Genomic DNA, 25,019 nt, shown 5'->3' with positions numbered 1-25,019 from the left:
CGAAATTCAATAATTTACACTAATAACAGTACACTTTTTCATATGTTTTCTCGAAGACGCAATGAAAATTATATGATGGACACAATAAGAACAGAAAAAAAGTAATGTAAATGATGAATTTTATGCCAACTCCACTGACTATTGGCAGCACCATCTCAGATTGCAGTGAAATGTGGGTCTAATGACATTGATCATTCAAGCAGCTTCGCATACTTGTAATTAAAAAAAATGGTTGCTTTATTTTTTTACAAAAAAAAATAACTTAAAAACTACAATACTTACATAATTCTAATCAAAGGATGAACTGTAAGAAAATGTTCAAATGTTTATAAAAAAACAATAAAAAAAATATTTAAAAAAATATACTGAACACATACAAAAATTTACATTTAATGCGACATGCCGAGGTGCCACTCAGTGTCGCATTGGAGGAGATTTTGACCTGTAATTGGACATTGGCGATGAGAGTGGTACAGTGTCGACGTCTGGTGACGACTTTCAATATGGAGCCATAATTTGGGCCCCGAACTCGATGTTTACAAAAATGGCCAATAAGAGGTAAACATGTCCAATTAAACGTGTCGCATTACAAATCTATCCAATAAGCTAAATGTCGCATTAAATGTAAATTACTGTACTTTGAAAATTTAAATTCATTTTTCTTAAAAATGTTTTTAAAATTATCATAGTATAGTCCAAACAATATATATATAGCGTATAAACAACACACTTATATGGACACTTTTACAGAAAAAAACGTTTTTTTTAACAACGAACCCTATTATGTAAATCGAATTGAGGAGTCGATACAATCTCTTCCTAGCTATGAAAGCCGCTGTCAGCTTTTCAATTGAGACACTCTGGAAGTGCGTAGGAACACTACCCGAGTCATGGAGACATCTGACGTTTAAACTGCAAAAATCCACTGTCCTGCTATTCTCCAGAATACTAATCTTCTGGCTCGCCCAAGGCAGCCTCGGAATTCTGTACTTCTCTGGCATCCCACCCGGCGATCGAACTACGATGCTTACGGTCAAAAATAAAGTGTCCGGAATATGAGTCTAAAGTTTGGACTCTAAACGATACATATATGCTTTACATACTGACTTGCATCAAATTATGTTTTGACGCAAATGAGTTCTATCTAATCTGTCGAACTTCATATCCGGAATGTATTATGCTCAATGGGATATTTGATAGTTTTGACGTCATCATCAAACAATCTGCAAAAAATCCAATATCTTTCACCTCATACGTTAAAGACAGTAGCGGAGTAGATTCCCAAATAGGGCATTCGTACATTTGAATGACCTACATCAAGCTGTAATTATTAATAAGTAACCTAGACAACCGACGCACTGTTTATCAGTCCATTCGTAACATGGTTCAGTAGAGTAATCGATACCTACACTGAAATGTCTGCATTCCGGTTTCCGCAGTCGAAATGGGTGGCCGAAGAAAATCGAAGCGTAAATCCGTAGCATTTTCATCCGTTTGTACACCAATTTCTAGAGAATGCATAAATCCGAGCTACTCCAAATTTGAAGTTTCTTAGTAAGTTGTGAAACATATATTTACATTTATTAAGAGCAAAAACTACTGCTCATTATTATCTCGTATACAGCCCTGTCGTTTGTCGCCAGCGTTATCATCAGGACAAGCTTCGCTATGACAAGCAGTTCAAGTATGAGCTGAAGATGCTGGAACTGATGCAGAATTCGGCCTACGACTCGATGCGTTTTCATAGGTTAGTGTTCTGGTTCTAATAATTAACTGGCGGTGGGTGCAATGATACCTCTATTGCTTTCAGACACGTCGCAATCACGACACTGTGGCCTCCGCTGCACACGAGAAAGGAAATTGAATATGTTTTAGACAAATTCTTCCGTCTACCAGATCGACAGACTAGACGTTTGCATGACATAATGAACGCTCCAGTCTACTGACAATAAGATTGCGTGACTCTGTTACAAGGATTTCTTTCAGGCCGGAAATATAGTTCTATGTTTTGTTCAATTTTATTATAATTACCGTAACCTGCTACGGCCATTTGTGACTCAATAAAAATATTCATGTGGTTATAGTTTCAACTCAGGTCTACATCCCGTTGTCATGTAATACATCTCTAAATAGTCTGAATATACCATTATATACCGAAAAGGGATTCATTGGTGTGAAACTATATGCTATACTGATAATTTGGCTTCTTGAATATTGTTATTCTGCTTATGTTCATGAGTAAGGTCATGGTTTTAGGTATACGACAGCAATGGTATAACTTTCAACACACTGGAAGAGCATGTTGAGGAATGAATCAACGAAATTCAATAATTTACACTAATAACAGTACACTTTTTCATATGTTTTCTCGAAGACGCAATGAAAATTATATGATGGACACAATAAGAACAGAAAAAAAGTAATGTAAATGATGAATTTTATGCCAACTCCACTGACTATTGGCAGCACCATCTCAGATTGCAGTGAAATGTGGGTCTAATGACATTGATCATTCAAGCAGCTTCGCATACTTGTAATTAAAAAAAATGGTTGCTTTATTTTTTTACAAAAAAAAATAACTTAAAAACTACAATACTTACATAATTCTAATCAAAGGATGAACTGTAAGAAAATGTTCAAATGTTTATAAAAAAACAATAAAAAAAATATTTAAAAAAATATACTGAACACATACAAAAATTTACATTTAATGCGACATGCCGAGGTGCCACTCAGTGTCGCATTGGAGGAGATTTTGACCTGTAATTGGACATTGGCGATGAGAGTGGTACAGTGTCGACGTCTGGTGACGACTTTCAATATGGAGCCATAATTTGGGCCCCGAACTCGATGTTTACAAAAATGGCCAATAAGAGGTAAACATGTCCAATTGGATGTAAAATGTCCAATTAAACGTGTCGCATTACAAATCTATCCAATAAGCTAAATGTCGCATTAAATGTAAATTACTGTACTTTGAAAATTTAAATTCATTTTTCTTAAAAATGTTTTTAAAATTATCATAGTATAGTCCAAACAATATATATATAGCGTATAAACAACACACTTATATGGACACTTTTACAGAAAAAAACGTTTTTTTTAACAACGAACCCTATTATGTAAATCGAATTGAGGAGTCGATACAATCTCACCGAGTCAAATTTTTGTTTTTTTTTGTATTCCGGCCGGCGTCGAGCGAGGAAACAGCCGCCAAGAAAAAACCGAATCGAAGTCATCGCTGCTACCGATGAGAAGAAAACAGCTACCGATGCCGAAAGGCTCAAAGTTACTACTGTGACGAAGGTGAGCAGCAAGAAAAAAAATTCCTGCAACTGCCGGTACAGCTTTAGCAAAGAAAAAACAAACTAAACCTTCGAAAACCGTTGCACAGAAGCCGAAATCAACAATGCCACAGAAAGCAGCAGAGTGGTTCTGAGCACAACACAGTACGAGGGATTTTGTTTTCAGCAAATCAAATCCAGTTCTCCTTAGCAGTGCCACAAATTATCAAAATTTATTCACGAATGAAGGAATTAGATTTTTCCCAGTATCGGATGAATTCTCTTCTGTTGAAACTCAACACCATATCTGTCATAATGAGTATAACACAAGAGTCGGGACGCATGAGCTTTGTCTGGTATATTGATCGAAAACAGCATGAACGAATTTCGAAAAGTCTGCATTCAGGCACTTCCATTACTGTCAATAATTTCAGGTGATTATCACGAACGTTAAGTTGATCTTCATCGCTTGCAGTGAATTTTTATTGAAAACCACCCATTGTACATATAAATGGTGGTGTATGTCATTTCCGGGCAATCGTGAGTAGATTCATAAAACGTAGCAAGAGTTATTCTATACATTCTATTGCCGAACTCGCCAAAAACAAGAATTTTGTGTGATGGATTGCCATCCTTTACCATTAATCGATTTTACTCTCAATTGGTGACGTTGAATTTTATGCTTTGATTTTCACTAACACGCAATGATCTTCTTTTTCGACCTTACGAATACCATGACGAAAAGGAAGGTGCGAATGAAAAATGAACTTCATGGCAAGCTGATGTTGATGTTCGTTCCACTGGGGGTTCATTGACAGTGTTGTTTCATATTTATCGACTCTCGCTTTAGCAGTAGGTTATCAATACAAGGAAGGCAGCAATTCGCTGAATTTGAATGTCGTGAACGTGAATATTTTCAGCACTGCTCCTTAGAGCATTGAATTTCTTTGAAGCGAAAAAGTTTATTTGTTTTCCATTTATGATATATTACTGCGAAGAAATACATTTTTTTTAAATTTTTCAATCAAGTGCGATCAACGTAAGATTACGTATTTCGGCAATTTATTAGGAGTACAATGAATCTTAAGGGATTCAGGTCGTTTCCGCTCAACGCTCGTCGGAAAAAGATGTTTATTCAACAATTTCTCAATGGGAAGTGGGTGTTGGGAGCAATGTTGCCACACGTACATAAAAAAACGTACATTGTGTACGGTACAGAATACAGATTTTCGTCAAAAAGTACAGATTGGAACAGATTTTTTCGCGTGTGAAATTGAATATTTAAAAATAATTGACGGTCACATTTTCGGCGCATCGATACCTTGTTTGTAACTTTCTCACTACGCCTCACTCCTCTGAAATTTTTTTTCTGAATATAATCAGAACAAAAATAAGAATCGAAATCGGCTCAGCAACGATACGATGAACGCTATTTTGAGAACAAAAGATTTGATTAAACATAGTAGCCATGTTTAAGCATCATCAAACACACTAATGACTTGCAAATGTAAATGTAGTATTTGTAATAAATAAATGAGTACTTTTTTCATTCTAATTATATATTTTTTTACAACGAATATTTTAGATGGTACAGATTTTTGGTACAGATATTTGGAAGAAAAAGTACAGATGAGCAAGATTTTTAACCCTTCTGATACAGATTAAAATAAGGCAACACTGGTTGTGAGGAAGGAAGAGCGAGCGCAACATTATGTAGATTGATTGGAAACGAAAGATATTTTGTCTTTTGGAAATGGTATACAAATTAAATCACACACGAAGGGGGAGAAGAGTGATAATTAGTGTTAAACAATGTATTATCGATAGGGCAAAGAAAGCGGGGAATAAGTTTGGCACCAGTTGAGCAAGATTGCTTCTTTTGCTAAATATTTTGCCTTCGCTACATACAAATTTTTCAGCGACTTTGAGCTTGAGCTTGAGACTGTACATTTCGTAGTTGCTCTCCGTGATTGATCTGAACCAGCGAAATTGCACAAAGAACACACAGAATAACGCTTGGTAGTAGCGAATCATCCTCATAGTGCAAGTTTCGGTGATTCGAGCTTCAAATAGTCAATAACGACGCCGGCCACGTCCTTACAGTCACCAGGGAAAGAGAAAGAATGTTAGCATGATATACGCCACCCGAAGGCCCGAAGGGTCAACTCTATAGCGTGGTTCCCTAGCGAATATCATGGAAGGGATAGTTGTTAGTGGGGGGGAGGAAAGAATCAGGATTCACTGAGGTAATGATGTGATTATGTAATCGCGAACTATCGACCGCTTCACGAAACGGAAATCCGAAAATCACGTGTTACGATACGCGGCAGAAATTATATTTAGGTATCCTGAGAAGGAAAACCTGTAAAATGATTTGGACCAACTTTTTTTAAAATATTTATCGCATGTCCTTTTTATCGAAATCATATCAAAACGGTGGAGAATTACCTTTGGAAATCTTAAAAGATAACTGAAAGAAATTTGTGTATTTTATTATTTATCGCACGTCGCACGAATTATGTTTGGGAAACCTGAGAAGATATATATATATATATATATATATATATATATATATATATATATATACTCCGAACCCTTTGAAACGATTGGCTACATGTTTAGAGCGACGGCATTATTGCGTAGAAATGGCTGTTACGTCAAAATGGTTTTTTGAACGATTCTCAAATGTTCTTGCACAAACATAGCGTGATGTACCCATATACCGCTCAGCTAAGACAATATTTAACGTTTGTGAACTCTAAAAATTACTGCTTGCACATATATAATGTTCTTAAATGTGCTACTTGCTTGGAATTTTTTTCCACTACTGATAAATATACGGATGAGAGCGTTGCTACAATCATACTACCTATAATGATGGAAAACATTTGGCACCTTTTGATCCTTTTTTTTTTTTAATACGTCAACCGTTGAAAACATCATTTTTCCTAATTCTGTTAATTAGTGTTCCTAATTCCAATAATCAAATTGTTATAACATTGAATCGTTTTAAATAGTAGATTTGACAATGTTATATGTTCTAAACTAGTTAAATGAGCTGAAATCAATAATCGAATAGATTACAGTAGTAATAGGTCGTTTATTTATTGGCAACACAGCTTGTGATGAAGATGCTTCACTGGATTTCCCAATAAGACCTGAGTAATTAAATGCATCAGGATCTAACGGATACAAACCACATCGTCGGAAACCGTTGGTTCGTCATTCTATCCACAGCTTGTTTTAAAAGAGGTGTAATTTCATTCCTCAGAAGTATTTCACCGTTATTGTTGATTCTCCATTCTACCAAAACTTGATTCCAATCATTTTTAAGTGGTCGGAAAATGCTGACGTTCAGCGGATGAGTAATTTGAGCGGAATTCGGTGGAAGACAAACCAGGATTCGGTGTCACCAACCTTTGCATGGACGTATTTTTGGCCGGAACCAGCTAAAACCACTTCCTCCGTTCCGCTGTTTTGTCCAAATTGAATATCTGTTCCGGAAATTTAAATTCATTGGACAGTGCTTCTTCTTCTACATACTCACGGATTTCGTGAAACCAGTTCCCGATTTGTTGCACAGCAAAACGCTTGGCATCCATTTCAATATTCCTGGATGCCGTTTAATGAACCCATTGATCCATTTACGACCCGATATTCCGTTTTTGAATGGATTGGATCGAGCTGATTTTCGCACATATTGGGTTGAGGGAAAAAAAATATCGTATATTGTCAATATATGGCAACACTTAAACATATCTTGTGTTGTACTCATCGCATCGGGTCGTACTATACGGCTATTTAAAGACGAAAATCTGTGCTACAACTGTCGTTTTGACAGTGTTGTGTTGTCCTTTTCAGTCTCACGTTATAGCGCGTCAAAGATGGAGTCCACGAAGCAAGAAATTCACCATATTTTACGTTTTTACTACCTGCGAGGTAAAACTGCTACGAAGGCGGCCGAAAAAATTCGTGTAGTTTATGGACCCGATACTGTAACGATTCGCACAGCACAACGTTGGTTTGATCGATTTCGTTCTGGTGTAGTGGCTGTCAAAGATACACCCCGTACTGGTAGGCCAATCGTCGTGGAAACCGATAAAATCGTTGAAATCATCCAAGTAGACCGGCATGTGAGCACTCGCTCGATTGGCCAGGAGCATGGTATAGACCATAAAACCGTTTGGGACCATTTGCAGAAGATTGGATTCCAAAAAAGCTGGATGTATGGGTGCCACACGAGTTGACGCATGAAACTGGAATCACGTACGACAACCTAAAGCGAAAAAAGTCGTGGTCGAAGCGCGGTGAGCCGGCCCAAACCGTTGCCAAGCCCGGATTGACGGCAGGGAGGTTTTGCTGTGTTTTTGGTGGGATTGGAAGGGAATCATCTACTATGAGCTGCTCAACTATGGCCAGACCCTCAACTCGGTTCTCTACTGTGAACAGCTTGACCGTTTGAAGCAGGCGATTGACCAGAAGCGGCCAGAAATGATCAATAGGAATGGTGTTGTTTTCCACCAAGACAACGCTCGGCCTCACACATCTTTGATGACCCGCCAAAAGCTACGGGAGCTCGGATGGGATGTCCTATTGCACCCACCGTATAGTCCGGACCTGGTTCCAAGTGCTTATCATCTCTTCCGGTCCATGCAAAACGCTCTTGGTGATACTAAGTTGGCCTCAAAAGAGGTTTGCGAAAACTGACTGTCTGAGTTTTTTGTAAACAAGGAGGGGGGTTTTATAAGGAGCGGGATAATGAAGTTGCCTTCTAAATGGCAACAAGTTTGCGAACAAACGGCGCATATTTGACTTAAATTGGATAATTTCAAGTATGTTAAATAAAGCGTCAAATTTCGATCAGAAATACGACATTTCTTTTTCTCCAATCCTATATCATGCCACGCTGTACATCAATCTCTTTGTATCCAGGAGGAATCCGGCTTTTGCTTTGGCTAGCAGCCATTCAGCTATTTGTCCTTCTTCTGTGGCATCGAAAGCGGTTGCTTTTGCAAGCCCTGGTCTGGAATATATTCCTAAGACCTTCTCGCGCAGCGCTGAATACGAAATTCCATACAATTTAGCCGCCCTTCGAACGGGACATCTGTTCTCACCATTTCCACAGCGTCTACTATTTTCGGCCATTATTCATCGCGATATAGCAAATGAAATCTGTTGGGTGGAATAAGAAACAAGTAGAAATATGGATATCCTTGTTTCAGTCATGTTTATTTTGGTGATAACTTATCGAAGATGCAATGAAAAGATGTGAACATACTAATAAATCAGAGCAGTGTACCTGTATCGTTCAGTTTTCATGATTGTCAATTGTTTACGTTTTGTAAATTGATAGCAACTGTAGACATTGTTGTTAGCCACTTTGCTAACGAAAACAACAAATATAGCGACTGACAGGGCGATGAACGATATTGCCTGAAATTTATATAATTAGGCATAACTAACAGTACTTGGTCACCAATTTTTCGAAAAGATATATTATTACAAGTATGCACATAAGTTAACAACATAAGTTATCAGAAGAAATAAGGCGCTTACGTCAACCATTCATATTTGTGCAGTAAACTAGATCACTATCTTGTCTCTGATCAAAATTAGTCGTTATTTTTTTCAAAGAAAACATGAAAAAGTTGTTGTTAGAAAAACTGTTTCCCTGTAATAGTGACCATCTTCCGATGTATGGGCGACTTGTTGGAAATTATAATGAAATTAAATTCATATATTTTTTTGAGAATTTGAAAAAAAGTTGAGAAAAATGAATTTCAATTTTAAAGATATTAATTTGTAATCTAATTTAAAAGAAAATTTTGGTATTTTTTATGAAAACGTAAACAATTTCTTACATCCCATCCCTTGACCAGGATTTTGTGGGTTTAAAGTAATTCATTTATATTTTTTTGTTAAATCTTAAGAAAAAAAACTTCGACCCATTTCAAAAAGTAAAAAGAAGTCTTATTTTTTTAAGGATTCAAATATGGAAATTTACCTAACCTTCTATAAGGCCGTGGAAACTAAGCGAGGAATTGACTCAAACTTCAGTAAAACATAATCCTTACATGAGAAAGAACAGATATTTAACCTTGATAAAAAATGAACAGTTGAAAAAATTGGTGGTAATATAGTTGCCACTGTTAACCCCAAAAACACCGTTTGCCGCTGCCTTGCAAGCCCACTTTCTGCGCCTTTGATTATGCGAAAATTAAAACAATATTTTTAGTGCAACGTAAATATTTGGCTGAGGAAAAAATAATCCATTATTTTTGGGTGAAATTCAAAACTATTTTTCATATACTTCGGATTGTCAGATTTGGGTCAAATGTGCACCGTTTTGTTGTAAAATTTGTTGCCATTTAAAAGGAAGCTTCATAATGTCTCTATCATAGAGGTGTTGGTCCTTATTGACGAAAAACTCTAGCAATAGATTTTTCAATTCTTCTCTTGATCCAATTTTTTTATCACTATGAAAATTTTGCATTAAAAGGTGGTAATCGCTTGATGCCAGGTCCGCACTATATAGTGGATGCATAAAAACATCCCAATCAAGCTCTCGGAATTGAGTGGCCTTGCGTTGTCCTGATGGAACACAACACCTTTTCTGTTGGTCAATTCTGGACGTTTCTGGTCAATCGCTAGCTTCAAACGGTCCATTTGTTGACAATAGAGATCTTAATTTAGTGTTTTGCACTATAAAAATATTTTTTTAAGATGAAGAAAATTTAAACAATTGAATAAAGTAATTGAACTGCACGTATTTTACTGTTGCAGTATCGGCACCATAAACACCATTCTCAATTTCAGTGTAAAAGTGTAAATGTACCGAATATTCTCTTTGTTGACCTCCATTGTTAATACCCTGTAACTCACAACCGAATGGAACAAACAAAAAACAACAAAGGTTTTTTTTTAGTTTGAAATGTCGACATTGCGCGAGATATTGATCACTAAAGCCAGCTAATGAGAAAAAAATGGATCACTTTTTCCCCAACCTAATATATTTTTTGTGGGTGCAATCAGGGCTTGGAAATATTGAGCTTTATAAGTAATATTGAAAATATATTTTTATCAGTGTAACGCGTTTATTTTGCTTGTCGATGCTGCTGTCAATCATTCGACGTCAAACAAATTTACAACTGTGTTCATTCATATTCATTCTGTGCTATCTGAGCTTTCCTTAAAGCACGCATCATGAGAATTCATTCACATTTATTCATTACCATTGAATTGTCAGGAATGTTGAGATTGTTCATTTTCAATATCCCGATAAGTGTATGATTTTCTCATTGAGTCAGTGCCTTGCTCATTTAGTTATTTTTGAAGTTACTCCGAAAGGGCAACACAAATCGGTGGCGCAAGCGGAAATACCAACAGAAGAGCAAGATCTGCACGCAGACACACAGCTAAGGATTGCATAGGCTTGGACGACGAATGCAAACATCGTCAGCCAAAGCTGGATGTTTACAATTGCATCAGCTGATCCTATAGCACAGTTTGATCCGTTTGCAAAAGGAAGCTCAATATATTTCCATTGCGGTCGTGTCTTGGACACCACCATTTTATGTTCGTGTGTTCGGAATTTGAGTAAAAAATTAAATGTTCGAAATTGGAGTCAGGACGGTATTTTTTACATCGGAATTGGAGTCTTTTGAAGCATTTCTGGCAAGTGTCTGGCAATTTAATTTCTTGTCACTATTATGAGCATTCTGTACTTTGTTATCTTCCTCAACGAATTTTTCCGTTTCGTCTGTGTCCGAGAACAATGCTGATAGTGAATGAACTGGTATATTAATATCAATGAATGACAAAACCAGGGATGTTTCCTTTTGATCACATTCCGTGAACGCAGAGCAGAACGAAACTGGATGAATAAACTGTGAGTGGCTTGCTGTGATTGTGAGGTTTGGCGTTGGTTCATTTTCGGTATCCCGAATGCAATGGTATAATGGACGAATGTGGTCGGAAACTCAGTTGAAAAGATTGATATGAAACAGATATTTCCAAGCAATACAACCTTACAGAGGAAAAACTGAAATTCTGATTTGAATTTTTGATCGAATACACCATTAATTTTATTGGAAAAACTGCATTATCTTATACAGTAGATCCTAAATAGAAGGTTTCCGGTGAAAAACTTATCAACTTGTTGCAGTTTCAACGAATTTACAAAATTTTCTGTTGGAGCTCCAAAATCGCGGTTTGTTTTATGTAAATGACTCCCAAATTAATATTATTCTTCTTTTCCTTTGTTTACGGAGACTTTAAATCTAACGATTCATTTATCTCCAAAATTAATATCGTACATTCTTAGCAATTCCTAAAAGATAAAGTATTGCCAGATAACTTTAGAAGTCTTTGGTTAAACAAAATAACGAAACAATAATACAAGCGCAGCGAAAAAAATTTTTGTGGGTGACAATATAGATTCCACTGGATTATGAAAGGTTAAATGATCAATGCTTCTACACCCACAATTTTCCACTGATATCAAAGATGGTGCTGCCAACTCCTATAACAAGTTGGCATGAAATTCGTCAAATTTATATTATTCACGGTTAATCTCACTTCTCCCAACATTATGGTATACAAATCGATTAAGTTATAACATTCAGTCTGTATGACCTATTCATCAAGATTTTGTTGTATTGCAATTGGTTTGGATGTTTATTCACCAGTAATTCTGTCTACTGATCCGATTTCTAGTTTGGTACTCATAGTCTCTACTAATGTAAAGTCTCCTGGCTTCATTACAGTTTACTCACATTTTTTAAGCTTTCCTGTCAATATCACACCATTCTAATGCTATGACCTCTGTAATGACAATTTTTATTTCATTCTTGCGATAAACCTTTGGTTTCTATTTAATATCCCTATCCTTTTATATACAGAACTCCCGTTACCTTCATTTTCCTCACATATCATGCCATGCGATCATTTGTTTTCATCAAAATATGGCAAATGCAGCTACTGATTTTTTTTCTTATATTATCTAACTATTCCTAATTGAACCATGCTACAGCAATCAACCTTGAACTACCGTTGCTGCATTTACTCTCGATTACATATGTGTATATATCCGTCTAAAACCAAAAACGGTGGAATTAAATACGTTGATAACATTCATAGCTACATCATATGCTGGACAACGTCGACAATGATTTTGGAATTCTCACTAGATAGTAAATTTCTGTTGTACGAAAAGAAAGTCGCTAAAAACATTCATTGTTTAATAGTTTAGGTGGTTTAGTTTCTTTTGTTATGCCTGATAGATTTGCATGCTGTTTTCTACACTAATACGCGTCGGTTCGCAAGAGTATCCCGCTAGTCGCATGAGTATAACATCGAGTAGTCACTAATGTATGCTGTAAATGAGTATTTTTCTTTAAATTGGTAGTTGCTTGAACTGTGTTGTGGGACGCATTCAATTCCTAAATATTCTGAACGCTCTATTTCATTCTGTTGAATACTTATCATACTTATCGATACTAAATAACTAAATATGTACTTTAAAGTTTCTCTTAAAGAAAAGTTGTATCACAATAAACTACTGCTTGCTTCTACTTGGCGAAAAATATTCGAGTTGCACCGGCGGGCAGGTTATGAAAGTTATGGTGTTTTTTTTGGTAATGGATTTGCTCATGTTTGTGACTACGAAATATTACTAAACGAATTATGTGATGAGTAGGAAAACAGCACGATATAGAAACAAAGTTTTGAACACCTAAGGTTTGAATCGACACGAGTTCTAGATTATACTTTTTCTCATATATCAGATGCACATGCAGAATGAAATAGGATCCCTAGAACCAATACTTTTATACTACTTAGCGAAAATATTCTTAAATAACCAAACAACAAAGCGTTTGCGCAAAAAAAAAAAGTTGCGAAATGTCTCAATATACTGATGGATCCGCAGATTCGTTGTTGTTCCTACTGTCCTCAGCTAAATCTTTTCCTAAACATCCGTTGGTCGACTATAATATCACGGTTTCGATAGTTGAGCATCCCCTAGCTGTGGTGCGCTATCCTTATTTCTAAGTGTTATCTATCACCTCTACCGGATACAGATAGGTCAGTATGGCAAAGTAGTGCACTCCAGCAGCCAAAACTACGAACAAATGCCAAACTGCGTGTGCGAATGGGAACAACCCATCCGATTTGAAAAACACAATTCCAATAATGTACAGCAGGCCACCAAATTTCAGTTCGGCCATTCCAGTAAATTCATGTCCCCAGAAAATAATCGCCAGTGATGGTCCCAGTCCAATGACCAGATAGAAAAACGTTTCCAGGCACTTGTAGCGTTCGTGAAACATCTAGAATATCGCAGCCGTATTGATAATAGACAGAGGAAAAAAATATATCAACCTATACCTGTTGATAGACAATGCCCAGAACGGCCAGCACCCAAACAGACCATTTTATCACCGACACTATCTCCGGATGGGTGCTGTGACCCAAGCTGAGCCATGGATAGTACGATCCGGCGATAAAGACGTAAATCATAGCCCTGTCGCACCTATGTAGGACATCCTTCAGGGGCCGATTTCGATTGCAGTAGAACACGCAGTGGAAGAATGTTGACACGAAAAAGAGCATCGACAAGGCAGCTCCATAGATAACCGCCGCCAGCACCTGGGCCGATGTGTTGCTGCGGTAGAGTAGATTAACGGCTGCATATACCGAAGGAAGCACCCAGAAACCGTGTGTGAGAACGTTAGCGATGTGTTCAACCTATGAAATGGAACGATAAAAAATGAGAGATAAAAAAATGTTTTAATCGTGGGATTAAGTTGTTGGATGCGATAATTACAAATCATTGCATGCATGCATTGTAACTTCAGAAAGCTTAATTCTTATTATTTTTCAGCCAAACATATTGCTCTTAACACATTAGGGACCGCTCACAAATTTTCTCGTGTTCCGCGTCCCTCTGTTACGTGTTTCGTGTTCCTTCTTGCTCGCCTTCGTCTCATCCACACCGAAGAAAACGATCTGATTGGTGGAATCCGAACGTACAAGTTTGCCCCAAAACGTGCGGTCCCAGGCGTATGTCTTACAGATTTATTTGCGGTCCTTAGTAAGTTTAACACAAAATAAACACTTCCAAACATCAAATTGTGTTTCAAATTTTCGACATATTAACCTTTCACCAAATCTATAGACCCTAGACGAGCTACAAAGGTGTCACAGGGGCCCTTATGTTTTCCTCCGATAGTTTCTCTTGTTTCCGGAAAAAGTCTTGTTTCGGAGTGTCAACGCTCTGATACATTTTGACATCAATTTTGGCCTGCAAGATACTCTCTTCAACTTTATACTCTGTAAAGAATTGGGAGCCACCGGGCTAAGTGAATTCAACTTCGGGGATTAAATAGACAGTATCATGAGCTGTAGAGATCATATGATCTGATAGGATTTCCTTTCATTTCTTTTTTCTTTTCCTTTGCTGTTCAGTCCGAGAAGCGCACTGAAGAGGGAAACAAATCAGAACGTAAATCCCACCCCCTTTTTTCTCTTCGTGACGCAACAGCCTAGCATAAAAGTAGCCACCCGACCGCGCTCAGGGACAGTCTTTTCTCAACCATCAGCGTGCAAACAACAAGTGCAAGAATGCAAGCAGCAAGAACAACACCCAGAAGCAACCAACACATCATCGCAAAAGTGCTACATCAGCAACAGCAAGAACAACAAGAACAGTCGCGGCAAGAGTAGCCCACAACAGCAAGAGTTTCAACATCGATGAAAACATAACCACATCAGCGGTGGCACTAATACTATCAGTAGCAGGAGAAATTTAACACGAAGAGTTTTCTAAAACACATCCTGAAAGAGTTTACATGCTCTTTTCAGAGCATAGAGCGGAGCCACAGGGGCTCCCACCCAGATGAGTAAGGCGTGAGGAACACAAGGGTTTCTTCCACGTACCGGTTGTCTTCATGAGTGGAACAACCATACATATACAGTCCATCCCACAGTTCCCATCAGACGGAACATTTGCTTCGACAGATGGCATTTTTCAGAGCCAATTTACAGTACTGGTAATCATGTTGTTGTTTTTGCTGAATATTTTCACAAATCACCATGTTCTGACCTACATGAACCTCAGCTGCTTCCGAAGCTTGCTACACGATCACAACGCCCCTTCGGCGGAAAAGTGACGTCCTTGAATTCTCGAAAAAATAACACATCTGTCCCAGAATCGATTTTTATAGAAATCTCGACTCTTCTTATTATGAAAAGAAATACATTCTCACTGGAAAGATTCCAGTGTTATGATAGATATACAAACTATCAAAAAGAAATCAGTATAATGAGCTGAAAAATCCAAGCTGTCCAACAAATCCATCCACGTTTCCGAATTGCACAATTTCCGACAACGTGTATTGATAGGTTGTCGTCTCCTCGCCTGGTTCATAAGCACTCTCGGCTGTAGCAGAGCCGAATTTAATCGTGTACATTTTCATCTCATTAAAGACATATGGTAAATTACACAATCGCTTTTCTCGGCGTGAGTGTGTTCGTTCTGTTTCACAAACATTCGATGTCAAATACAGAATCTTCTTCATAATTGACTAAGAGAGTAACAACGAGTTGCATATAGGATTTACCGATTACACTATCGTATTGGTGATAAGCAGAGATGACGATAAAACAGCTTATATCGCCTGATTGGTCCGCTCGACGTAGACTACTGAGTCCTGAGCAGGACCTAAGCTTGAACTTGGGTAGACTGATTGATCTGAACCAGCGAAATTGCACAAAGAACACAGCAAATCATCCTCATTGTGCAAGTTTCGGTGATTCGAGCTTCAAATAGTCAATAATGACGCCGGCCACGTCCTTACGGTCACCAGGGGAAGCGAAGGAATGTTAGTATGATATTCGCCACCCGAAGGCCAGTAGGGTCGCCTCTATAGCGTGGTTCCCTAGCGATCATCATGGGAGGGATAGTTGTTAGTGGGAAGAGGTAACAATCAGGATTCACTGAGATAAGTGATGTGATTATGTGAACACGAACTCTCGACCACTCGTAAAACGGAATTCCAAAATTTTTATAGGTAAAACGCGACAGAGATTATGATTAGGTATCCTGAGAATTAAAATCTATAAAGTTGATTGAGCCGGCTTCTTTTTCATCTATTATTTATCGCACGTACTTTTTGTCGTAATCCAATCTCGACGGAGGTGAGATATCCTTGGGAAACCTGAAAAGGTTATCATGAGAACTCCTTCATTTCTATTCGACCTGGCGATATATTTCGTTATTCAGCGCGTACACTTCATTGAATTTTAATCGTGATGCCACAAAATTATTATTGGGAAACTTAACAAAGTAACTGAGAAAATTCTTTCGAAATTGATCGAACTGACGATATATTGCGTTATTTATCGTGCCTACTCGTGCCTACTCCAATCACGATGGCAGAAAATTCTTGAGAAACCTAACAAGGTAACCTAGAAATTCTTCTAAAATAATACAAACCAGGGATATATTTCGTTATTTGTCGTGCCTACTCTTTATCTAACTCCAATCGCGACACCAGTTAAAAGAACTACACAACTAAAGAACTATAGTACTAATAGACCTAAAGCAATTAGTCTAAAAGATCAAACTTTCATATTTTTTTATTTTTAGAACTTTTAAAATCAAGAAATATTGAAAAACTCCAGAACTTCGAATAATTTCAAGAATTTGTAATTCTAAATTTTCCCGCTGAACATTTTTATTTTTTTTAATTGGTACTACTGTCAGCGGTGTTAATATCAATTTTGAGCGCGATCTGTCATTTAGTTTGTTTACAGAAGAGCTACCCCGTGAATTGAATTTCTCTCGCGCGACCGTTCGTCATATTTTGGTAGATGTTATGGGCATGAGGAACTTTCCTCATGCAACACGACTAGTGCCGAGTAGAGCTCAACGCTCATCAAAAATTTAATCGCAATCAAATGACTGAAGACATGCTTGAACGATCAAAATCTGAACCCACTTTCATCCAACGCATAATTACTGGCGACGAGACATCCTTTTTCCTATACGTAAATCACCGCTTCGTGGGACCCGTTTCGACTGCATTGCAGACATAAGAACTGAATCGCTACGTGAACCGAAGGTAATTCCTGAATATAGCCATGTTTCGATGACTGGACTGCTCGTTGGAAACAATGTTATTCTGTAGAAGGGGCCCATTTTGAAGGCGATAATATAAATTTAAATGATGGCATTGAAAAGCATTTCCTTTAAAAACTCAAATTCCTGGTAAATATTTAACAGAATGTACTTTGCGACCCTCGGGGAGGTGATATTTGAAGCTAGAAGAAACCGTCAGCGAATTGAGATAGTAACCATGGACCTCGAAAAGCTATATAGAGCAATTCCATCCCAAATCAGCCGACCACTGACCCGACCCTCTCCGATTTTTTAAAAACTTTGTACTTATAATGGAAACTACCTAAAATCACAATTTTCCTTATCATATGATCAATTTAAATTATGACTGATTTTTAAAAAGGGCGTATTCAGAATAATTGATCTTTCTTTTCAAAAATCGTAGCTCAAAATCCAGATGTCTGATTAAAATATGGTGTTTGTCAAAGTTGTTGGACAATAAATTGGACAATCATTTAGAAAAAATTATAGGAGGTTGTGTCCAAGACACGACCGCATTGTTGACGTAGAACTACACTGTAGTTTAATTCAAGTCGCTTGTTTATAACTGCGAATATTATATTATAATGCTACGAAATTTCAGAAATAACCATTCTACCAGTTTGATCGCCCTGAAATATTTTTTTCTTGTAGAATCATTTGATGATTATTGTTTGATGATTCATTTTTGTCCTCTCAGAACAATACATGCTCGAAATAAGCGCAGTTATCATCCTTTGTGGAGAAAGTTTTGCAAATATTTCCTTCCTGCTATCTCCCCTCCTTGTCGCCACGTTCGGATCGACGTGTTCACCCGCAACAGCGCAATACGTTAAAACGCACGCACGTACACACACAAAAATATCCATATATAGAGGGCCTGTAGCAATTAAATAAGCACACACTTATCTCTGTTTTGCGCTCTTCTCAACAGAAGCCCTTTTTGTTAATATTGCCGGTCTAGATCAGCTTAAATGTCATCCTTTGTGGAGAGAGTTTTGCTACCGTCATGCGAAACCGAATCACAGACATAATTCCAGAACATTTATTTTCTTGGTGAGCTGACGATAGCCTAGCTTGATGATTTCCCACACAATTGTGTAGCTCAGAACCTTAATGCAATGGCGTCAGTTTGATGCAATTATTGCAATGCTAGAGACATCAGCGAGTCAGTAATTTGGTCGCGTCCACAACTCAATCCGAAACTAAGACACGTGAGACTTTAAACTTCTTTAGCTCATTCGTCTCTAACCTTCAAAAAGGCCCTTGGAAAACTTTTCTTTTCTCTCGTATTACTCCTCCGCTCCTCACCATCCAGCTCGCCCAGCAACGATGTTGTTCAGTCGGTGTCCTCACGAAGGATGAAAGTTTGCCTCAGCGAGATCCACTGTTTATACTATAGGCAAATATTCCTCTACGTTTTTCTTCTTTTCCTTTGTTCACGGAGACTGTATGTCTTACGATTTCCCCTTCGTTGCTCGTTATTGACAGCTCTGTTCGGGGAAGCATACAAATGGACAGAACAAATGTATGGGAAAATGGAAACGCTTATAGTTTTCATGAATTTTAACCATTTATACGCCATGGGTTTGTAATGTATAGCATTTCAAACAAATCTTAGGAATTTTCCGATTTGTTTGGTATGTATCGCCAAAATCCGTTCGCGGCAAAAATAGTTATTATCGTTAACTTTATTTCATAAAAACGTGACCTGTTTTCTGATTTGGCACCCTTAATGAAAGACGTAGTTCTACGTCAAAAATAACATTTTGGATGTACTGTTCACATCTCACTCAAAAATTGAAATTTATAATAAAAACCTTTATATCTCAAAACATTCCCCCTTCAATATTTTTATGTATATTTTTACTGGAAAGCCCTTCCAATTTAACAAGGTTTGATGTACAGTGGTGTCGTGGTTATCTCACCAACACGAAGATATTAATTTTTGATTTTTTTTGAAATTCCAATACTTTGTGAAATCATCACTATTTAAAAGAAGTAACATGAAAAATGAAATCTACATGTGATTCTACATTAAAAACTAGGTGTAACATTTTATCCTAGGACTAACCGTCCTCGAGATATAACCAATTTAATACAGGTCGGACTCGATTATCCGGAGTATTGATTTTTTTTCACTCCGGAAAATCGAAACCTCCAGATAATCGAATCATAAAAAAAATAAAAAATAAAATAAAAAAAAAAATAACTATGATTTTCACTGATTTATTTGTATATTGCATTCTCGTAGCCAGAAATTGTCTGGCGCGTCCTGGGGAAAGGAGTTATGTTTTGAAAATCTAACAAAATCTAACAATATTCAAATGATCTAGTCCAGCTACAAGCAAAAGCTCATGCGTGAGCTTCTTGGACGCCAAGGAGAGTTAGATGACATGGTTAAACGAATCAACATTAAGAATGCTATGTTTTGGGTGGCCGAGGCTTGGGACAAGGTACCGGCTGATTCCATTGCCAAGTCATGGAAAATGCCGATATCCCGTTATCGGTTGTAAGAGAACGCATACTTTCGATTCAGCGGAAATTGATGGACCTAGACAATACCGTGCATGACGAGGAAGTGGAGTTTGAGGATCTGAACGACGATAACATAGTCAACATTGTTTTGCATCCAAATACAACTTTCTACGATGATAAAAATCGATTTAGACTTCGAAGAAAGCGAATGCTTCATCAGTTTTGGAGGCACATCAGGATGATGAAGATGAAGAGTCCGAAAATTGTATTTCAAATGAAACAGCCTTATGTAGAATCGATAAAATTATTATTTGGGCTGAGGAAAACGGATTGCCCTAGAACCAAAAAGGGACTCTCGAATTTTCGAAAAGGACTTTCTGCAAAATGTTGATTCCCGCGAAAAATACCCTATGCAAAGTTTCATCTTAATCGGACTTTATTTACTAGTGTCGAAGGTCATCAAAGTTTGATTGTTTTCAAAGCCGTAAAATCACCCAAGGGATATTATCAAAGATCAAATCTCTGGTAGATCTCGACGTTTCATGCAATTTGAAGTAAGTTGGCATCAAACAATATTTTTCCAAAACTCCGAAATCACTCCCACATGGAATGTACATTTTCTTTTCATTTTCTCACTAAGCGCACGTTCATGGGTCCAATCGCATAACTGTTCATTGATTGATCTTCTATTCTACCTTTTAAAAAAACCTTTCACTCTAAAATTCCTAGTAAAAGTTCCTAGTAAAAAAAATTGTAATGGGTTGTATCTAGGACACGACCGCAGTTTTCGACGTAGAACTACGGAATTGTATTATTCACTTCACTTCACTACGAGAATGTACTACACGATAAGTAATCCCCTGCGATACTGACACCATCGGACGATGAGGCTAAGTACTTATCGGACCGCCTTCGTATATTTCAAAATTCTGGATACTCTTCCATATCCGCACTAGCACAAAAAAATCTCGTATGCTGCTCTTTTTTGTCGTAGCATACAGAGGGTTTCCTCTCCTTGTATCGAGCTGTGTATGTATGTATGGATATCCGCTCGTTGTGTAATGCTGGCTCACTCGCATCTGTGTTTTCATTCTATTCTATTTTTGGTTTCCGCCTCTAGCCCTGAGAAGGGCCCTTGTGCAAAGAAATTCTATTCCATACTCCTCCTTCACCCGTCAAGAAAACAATACTCTCCCACTCGATGCTCTGCGACAACCATGTTGCAACAAGCAATCTTTTTGCCTAAATTCGGGCGTTAGCTCACAATGCGAGTTGATGCGTATAATGAATTATTCGCCATTTACCGATAATAAGCATTTATCAGTTATTGTATTGTATGTTGCCCAATCAATTCGTGCTCAATTCACGTTTTTATCGTGTAGGTCTTGCTACACTCATGGCCATAGGATACACAAAATACATCACCTGACTATAAAGTTATTACAACCCCCAACAAACAATGTTACGGACAACGTGGCAACGAAGGAGAAAATGCTATTTTTATCTATAACATATTTCTGTAGTCATAGATTTATTTGACTTAGGCTTATATTAATGTAGATCTTAACTATTTAGACTTGTGTTTAAAAATTATAAATGATGGCTCTTTGTCTTCTCCTGCATGATTGAATGAACAGAACAAAAGGGTAGTATTTTTGTGTACATTTGAGCAGAATGTGGTTCCTGATTCTACCACGTTATCTAATCCGTTTAAAGGATACATGTTGATATAGGAAACGTTTTTTTAGGGCTTCAATTTGATGTATCAAAAGAGAAAAAAATACAGATTTTGAACAATGAAAAAACTCAGTTCAAATGCAATTACTACACACAATCACAGTCCTATGTCAAGATTCCGTCCGTGCCCTTAGGCCCTGGCCCATCAACTTTTTTCTTATCAACACATTCGGCGATCCATTTTTATTTATATAGATAGAAGAAGATATAGGAGTGCGTTTTATCACATTAAAATCCGTTTCCACTTTCGAACAAAGAACAATTTCGTTAGCGCAAACATCGAATGAACTAACAACGCTTGTCACTATGTAATTGTACAACATATGAGAATTGAATTTTCCGAATTTTCCCATTTTCTTCAGAGTTTTCCGAATATTTTCAATTGTCATGTTTGGTTGAAATATGGGTATTATTTTTTCTACTTTCTGGGACCTACTCGGCTTTCCAGAGGAGGAAGGAGTGTCGTGCCATCGTAGAAACATTTCTCGTACCCAAAAACCATCACATTTGGCTCCATTTGCTTGATTAGTTCTCGAGTTATGCAAAAGGTTGTGTTTCATCTGGTCCCTTAGAGAGGTGCGAGAAGTGTTGAACCACCTTAGAAACGTTTCTTGCCTCCTAAAACCTGGCATGTGGATTTGGTTCCGTTTGCTTGTTCAGTTTTTGAGTTATGCAGGAAATTTATGCTTCGTTTATATGGCGGTTTGTATGGTGTGTTTGTATGATTCTGACAAATTTACCTTTACCTTCCATGTTTTGTTTCAATTTTCAACTTCTCTTTCCTTTTTCTTTGAAGCTTCCACGTCAAAGATTCGACTAGTAAAGCTGTTACAGCACAAGAAAGCTCTGTTCCATGTTCAATGCAAATGTTAATACTCGAGTTTTACACATATCATAGTGCCACTAGTACAACAACTCCACAGAACTCCGGGATATAACATCCAACTCACCTCGGTCGGAATGTACGCACATCCGGGAGCAGCTCGGGCGTTTTTCATTTTCACCGCTCTTAGTTGCTCCCAAGGAACGGAAGTTAGATCGTGACGCAGCTTCAACCAGAAGCCCAGTATTCCAAATATTTCCGCTGGTGTCGTACCGCTGGATGAATTGGTGGTACCACAACCGAACTCTTCACTTCCATCGTAGCCGCAAAGTTTAAATTCGCCATTACAAGCACTGGTACCAGTGCCATTGGCGTGGAAAATTTGAGACGAGGAAAGTGGCGCTTTTTTGCAGGGTGATGAAGGCATCGATGACGTCGGTGACGTGCGGTAATGTTGATAGTGATGCTGTGCTGTGGGGCTTCCTCCATTAGTGATGTTTCCGTTGCTATACGCTTTGGAACTGTTGTGGTACGATGCACCATGCCGAGCAGTGACGACATCTTGCATTGTGATGATCCTACGAAATAAATGAAGAAAAAATATTGATAGAAATATACATTTCCAATTGTATAATAGAACCAAATTTTGTCGTGTACATCAAAAAACAAATGATGTTGGTACGCTGTGTGGTACGCTAACCACTCGGCCACGGGAGCACACGGCATATTCTCTACGGACTCTAGGACTTATTCAAGGGCCCAAATAGGTTGGAGATCAATGTAGCCACGAAAAAAAGGAGGCAATGAGGACGAACCATGTAAAGATCTGTTATCGATCACATTCGAGGTTCGGTGCGAGGCGAGTAGTTAGAAGCCATATTACTAAAAATAAACAATCCGTCCAACTGTATACAGCACATCGCAAAACCACACGCAACGTTAGTTACTCCGAAAAAAAAAACTAATTAGAAACTGGATTTAAAGCTGTTGAGTCATGCGTCTTACTCTCCAGTCCTCGCGTTGTCTGATTATTTATTTACTTTGAAGTATTTTCACATTCGGTTCGAGATTAAATGGAATAATTTGCGAATCAACGTCCAAAACCAATTATAATTCATCTAATTAAAGGTGAATTCTAAGATAGAAAGTGTTATTTTAACAATATGATATACATTTCTGCTTAATAATGTCAAATATTTTTATTTCAAAATTTCCTGAAAAACAATTATAATATTGAGTTATTACTCTGGAACACAGTTCTAGTACCAAACATTGAGATCGAAAAGAGTAGTCTTATTGAGAATCGAAACATCGCTAGCATTCACCCATTTATGTTCAGACACTAAAACATGCTTATGAATTATATTCACTCTGTTCTGGATAGACAGAACTCGTACCCTTACTATATTGCTTCCGAATACGATACAAACGCAAACGACCGGCAACTAAATGTTACAAGGTGGCGGACACCTCGCGTGTTTTCCACGTGTAGATATACTCTCAGAGATTACACGTTCTACTTTCATTTCTGCATCAGCTGGGAGATACCACCCCGATTGTACACAACAATCGTCGTGTATCAAAATAGCATCATGGTTCAATCACGTTTGTATGCAATCGCCGACGTATGACGACGGGGAGCACTGACCGATGGCGGCAGTATCTTGTGCACATAGAGAGAGCAAGTTCACGGTCAGCACGATCAACACAGGTTGTCGTAGAAAAAAAATGAGCCGCTGAGCCATCGAATGTGACGTAAACGATACAATCATTATAGATCACAGTTCGCTCTATGCCCGTTATTGTGTGGGTCATTGTTATCGACCTGTTGGTACACTCGCAGAGCGTCGCGAAAATTGATTAAAAAAAAATAACAGATGAAGGAAGCCATACAAAAACCCGACCTGCACGAATGTAATCGCATTGTGGAAGATTGGCGCAGTTCGATTTCATGAAAGAATGCGGAAACAGAAGGGTGTAATTAGGAAAAAAAAACAATACAAAATAATTTTTCTTCTGCAAGTATCCAGTATGTCTGTGTCTTAAAAGTTTCAAAGTTAAAAATGGGCGTGTATTGATGCTTTGAAGGTAAAATCCAGAAGTAGAACAGTTCCCTCAAAGGAAAAGAAACCATTTACAACGATAAGCGATAAGGTGGTGGACTCTAGACCCAGATAGTGATATGACCACACTTTTCGTTCCTTTCTGGTGAAATGAGACTTTGAATAATGACGTATTTGAAAAAATAAAACAAAACAATTCATAAGGAGAACTTCAGTGCTACGGTGGTATTTGAATTTCACCGCTGACATTTGTTTTTTAATCGTTATGTTTCCTAATTAAACTATTACGTCGGGACCAGTAAAACTTTCATCATTTAGAATTCGAAATCATAAAAAAAGAAATCTCTGGAGGGTTCCTCTGTATCGACATGATTCTCACGGAGAGTTTTCTAACGCGTTGAGTACCGCACTACTTTTGATGCGCTTTCCATTCATCACACATCAAGAGCTTTTGCAACATATCAGTGTCGGTCCCA

General features: G+C 37.7%; 2 protein-coding genes across 3 annotated transcripts in view; one reads left to right on the top strand and one right to left on the bottom strand.

The window, feature by feature from the left end:
* The first annotated feature begins 1,309 nt into the window (after positions 1–1,309).
* Positions 1,310–2,201, top strand: LOC129765057 (uncharacterized). The gene is made up of 3 exons (XM_055764890.1): positions 1,310–1,554; positions 1,625–1,747; positions 1,811–2,201. Exons 1-3 carry the CDS (start codon positions 1,445–1,447, stop codon positions 1,944–1,946), a joined length of 369 nt encoding a protein of 122 aa, XP_055620865.1. The 5' UTR covers positions 1,310–1,444; the 3' UTR covers positions 1,947–2,201.
* The window catches only part of LOC129765056 (monocyte to macrophage differentiation factor), a 36,044-nt gene continuing 12,848 nt past the window's right edge, over positions 1,824–25,019 (bottom strand). For both annotated transcript variants that reach the window (XM_055764888.1, XM_055764889.1), the window contains 3 exons: positions 22,608–23,058; positions 13,671–14,030; positions 1,824–13,612 (listed from right to left, as the gene is read on the bottom strand). In XM_055764888.1, coding sequence (XP_055620863.1) covers positions 13,331–13,612; positions 13,671–14,030; positions 22,608–23,048 — 1,083 coding nt within the window. In that variant the 5' untranslated portion in view covers positions 23,049–23,058 and the 3' untranslated portion in view covers positions 1,824–13,330. The remainder of the gene's footprint in view (positions 13,613–13,670; positions 14,031–22,607; positions 23,059–25,019) is intronic.

The sequence above is a fragment of the Toxorhynchites rutilus genome, chromosome 2 (genome assembly GCF_029784135.1).
Source record: "Toxorhynchites rutilus septentrionalis strain SRP chromosome 2, ASM2978413v1, whole genome shotgun sequence".
Classification (NCBI taxonomy): Eukaryota; Metazoa; Arthropoda; class Insecta; order Diptera; family Culicidae; genus Toxorhynchites; species Toxorhynchites rutilus.
This window is presented reverse-complemented; position numbering and strand designations above follow the sequence as displayed.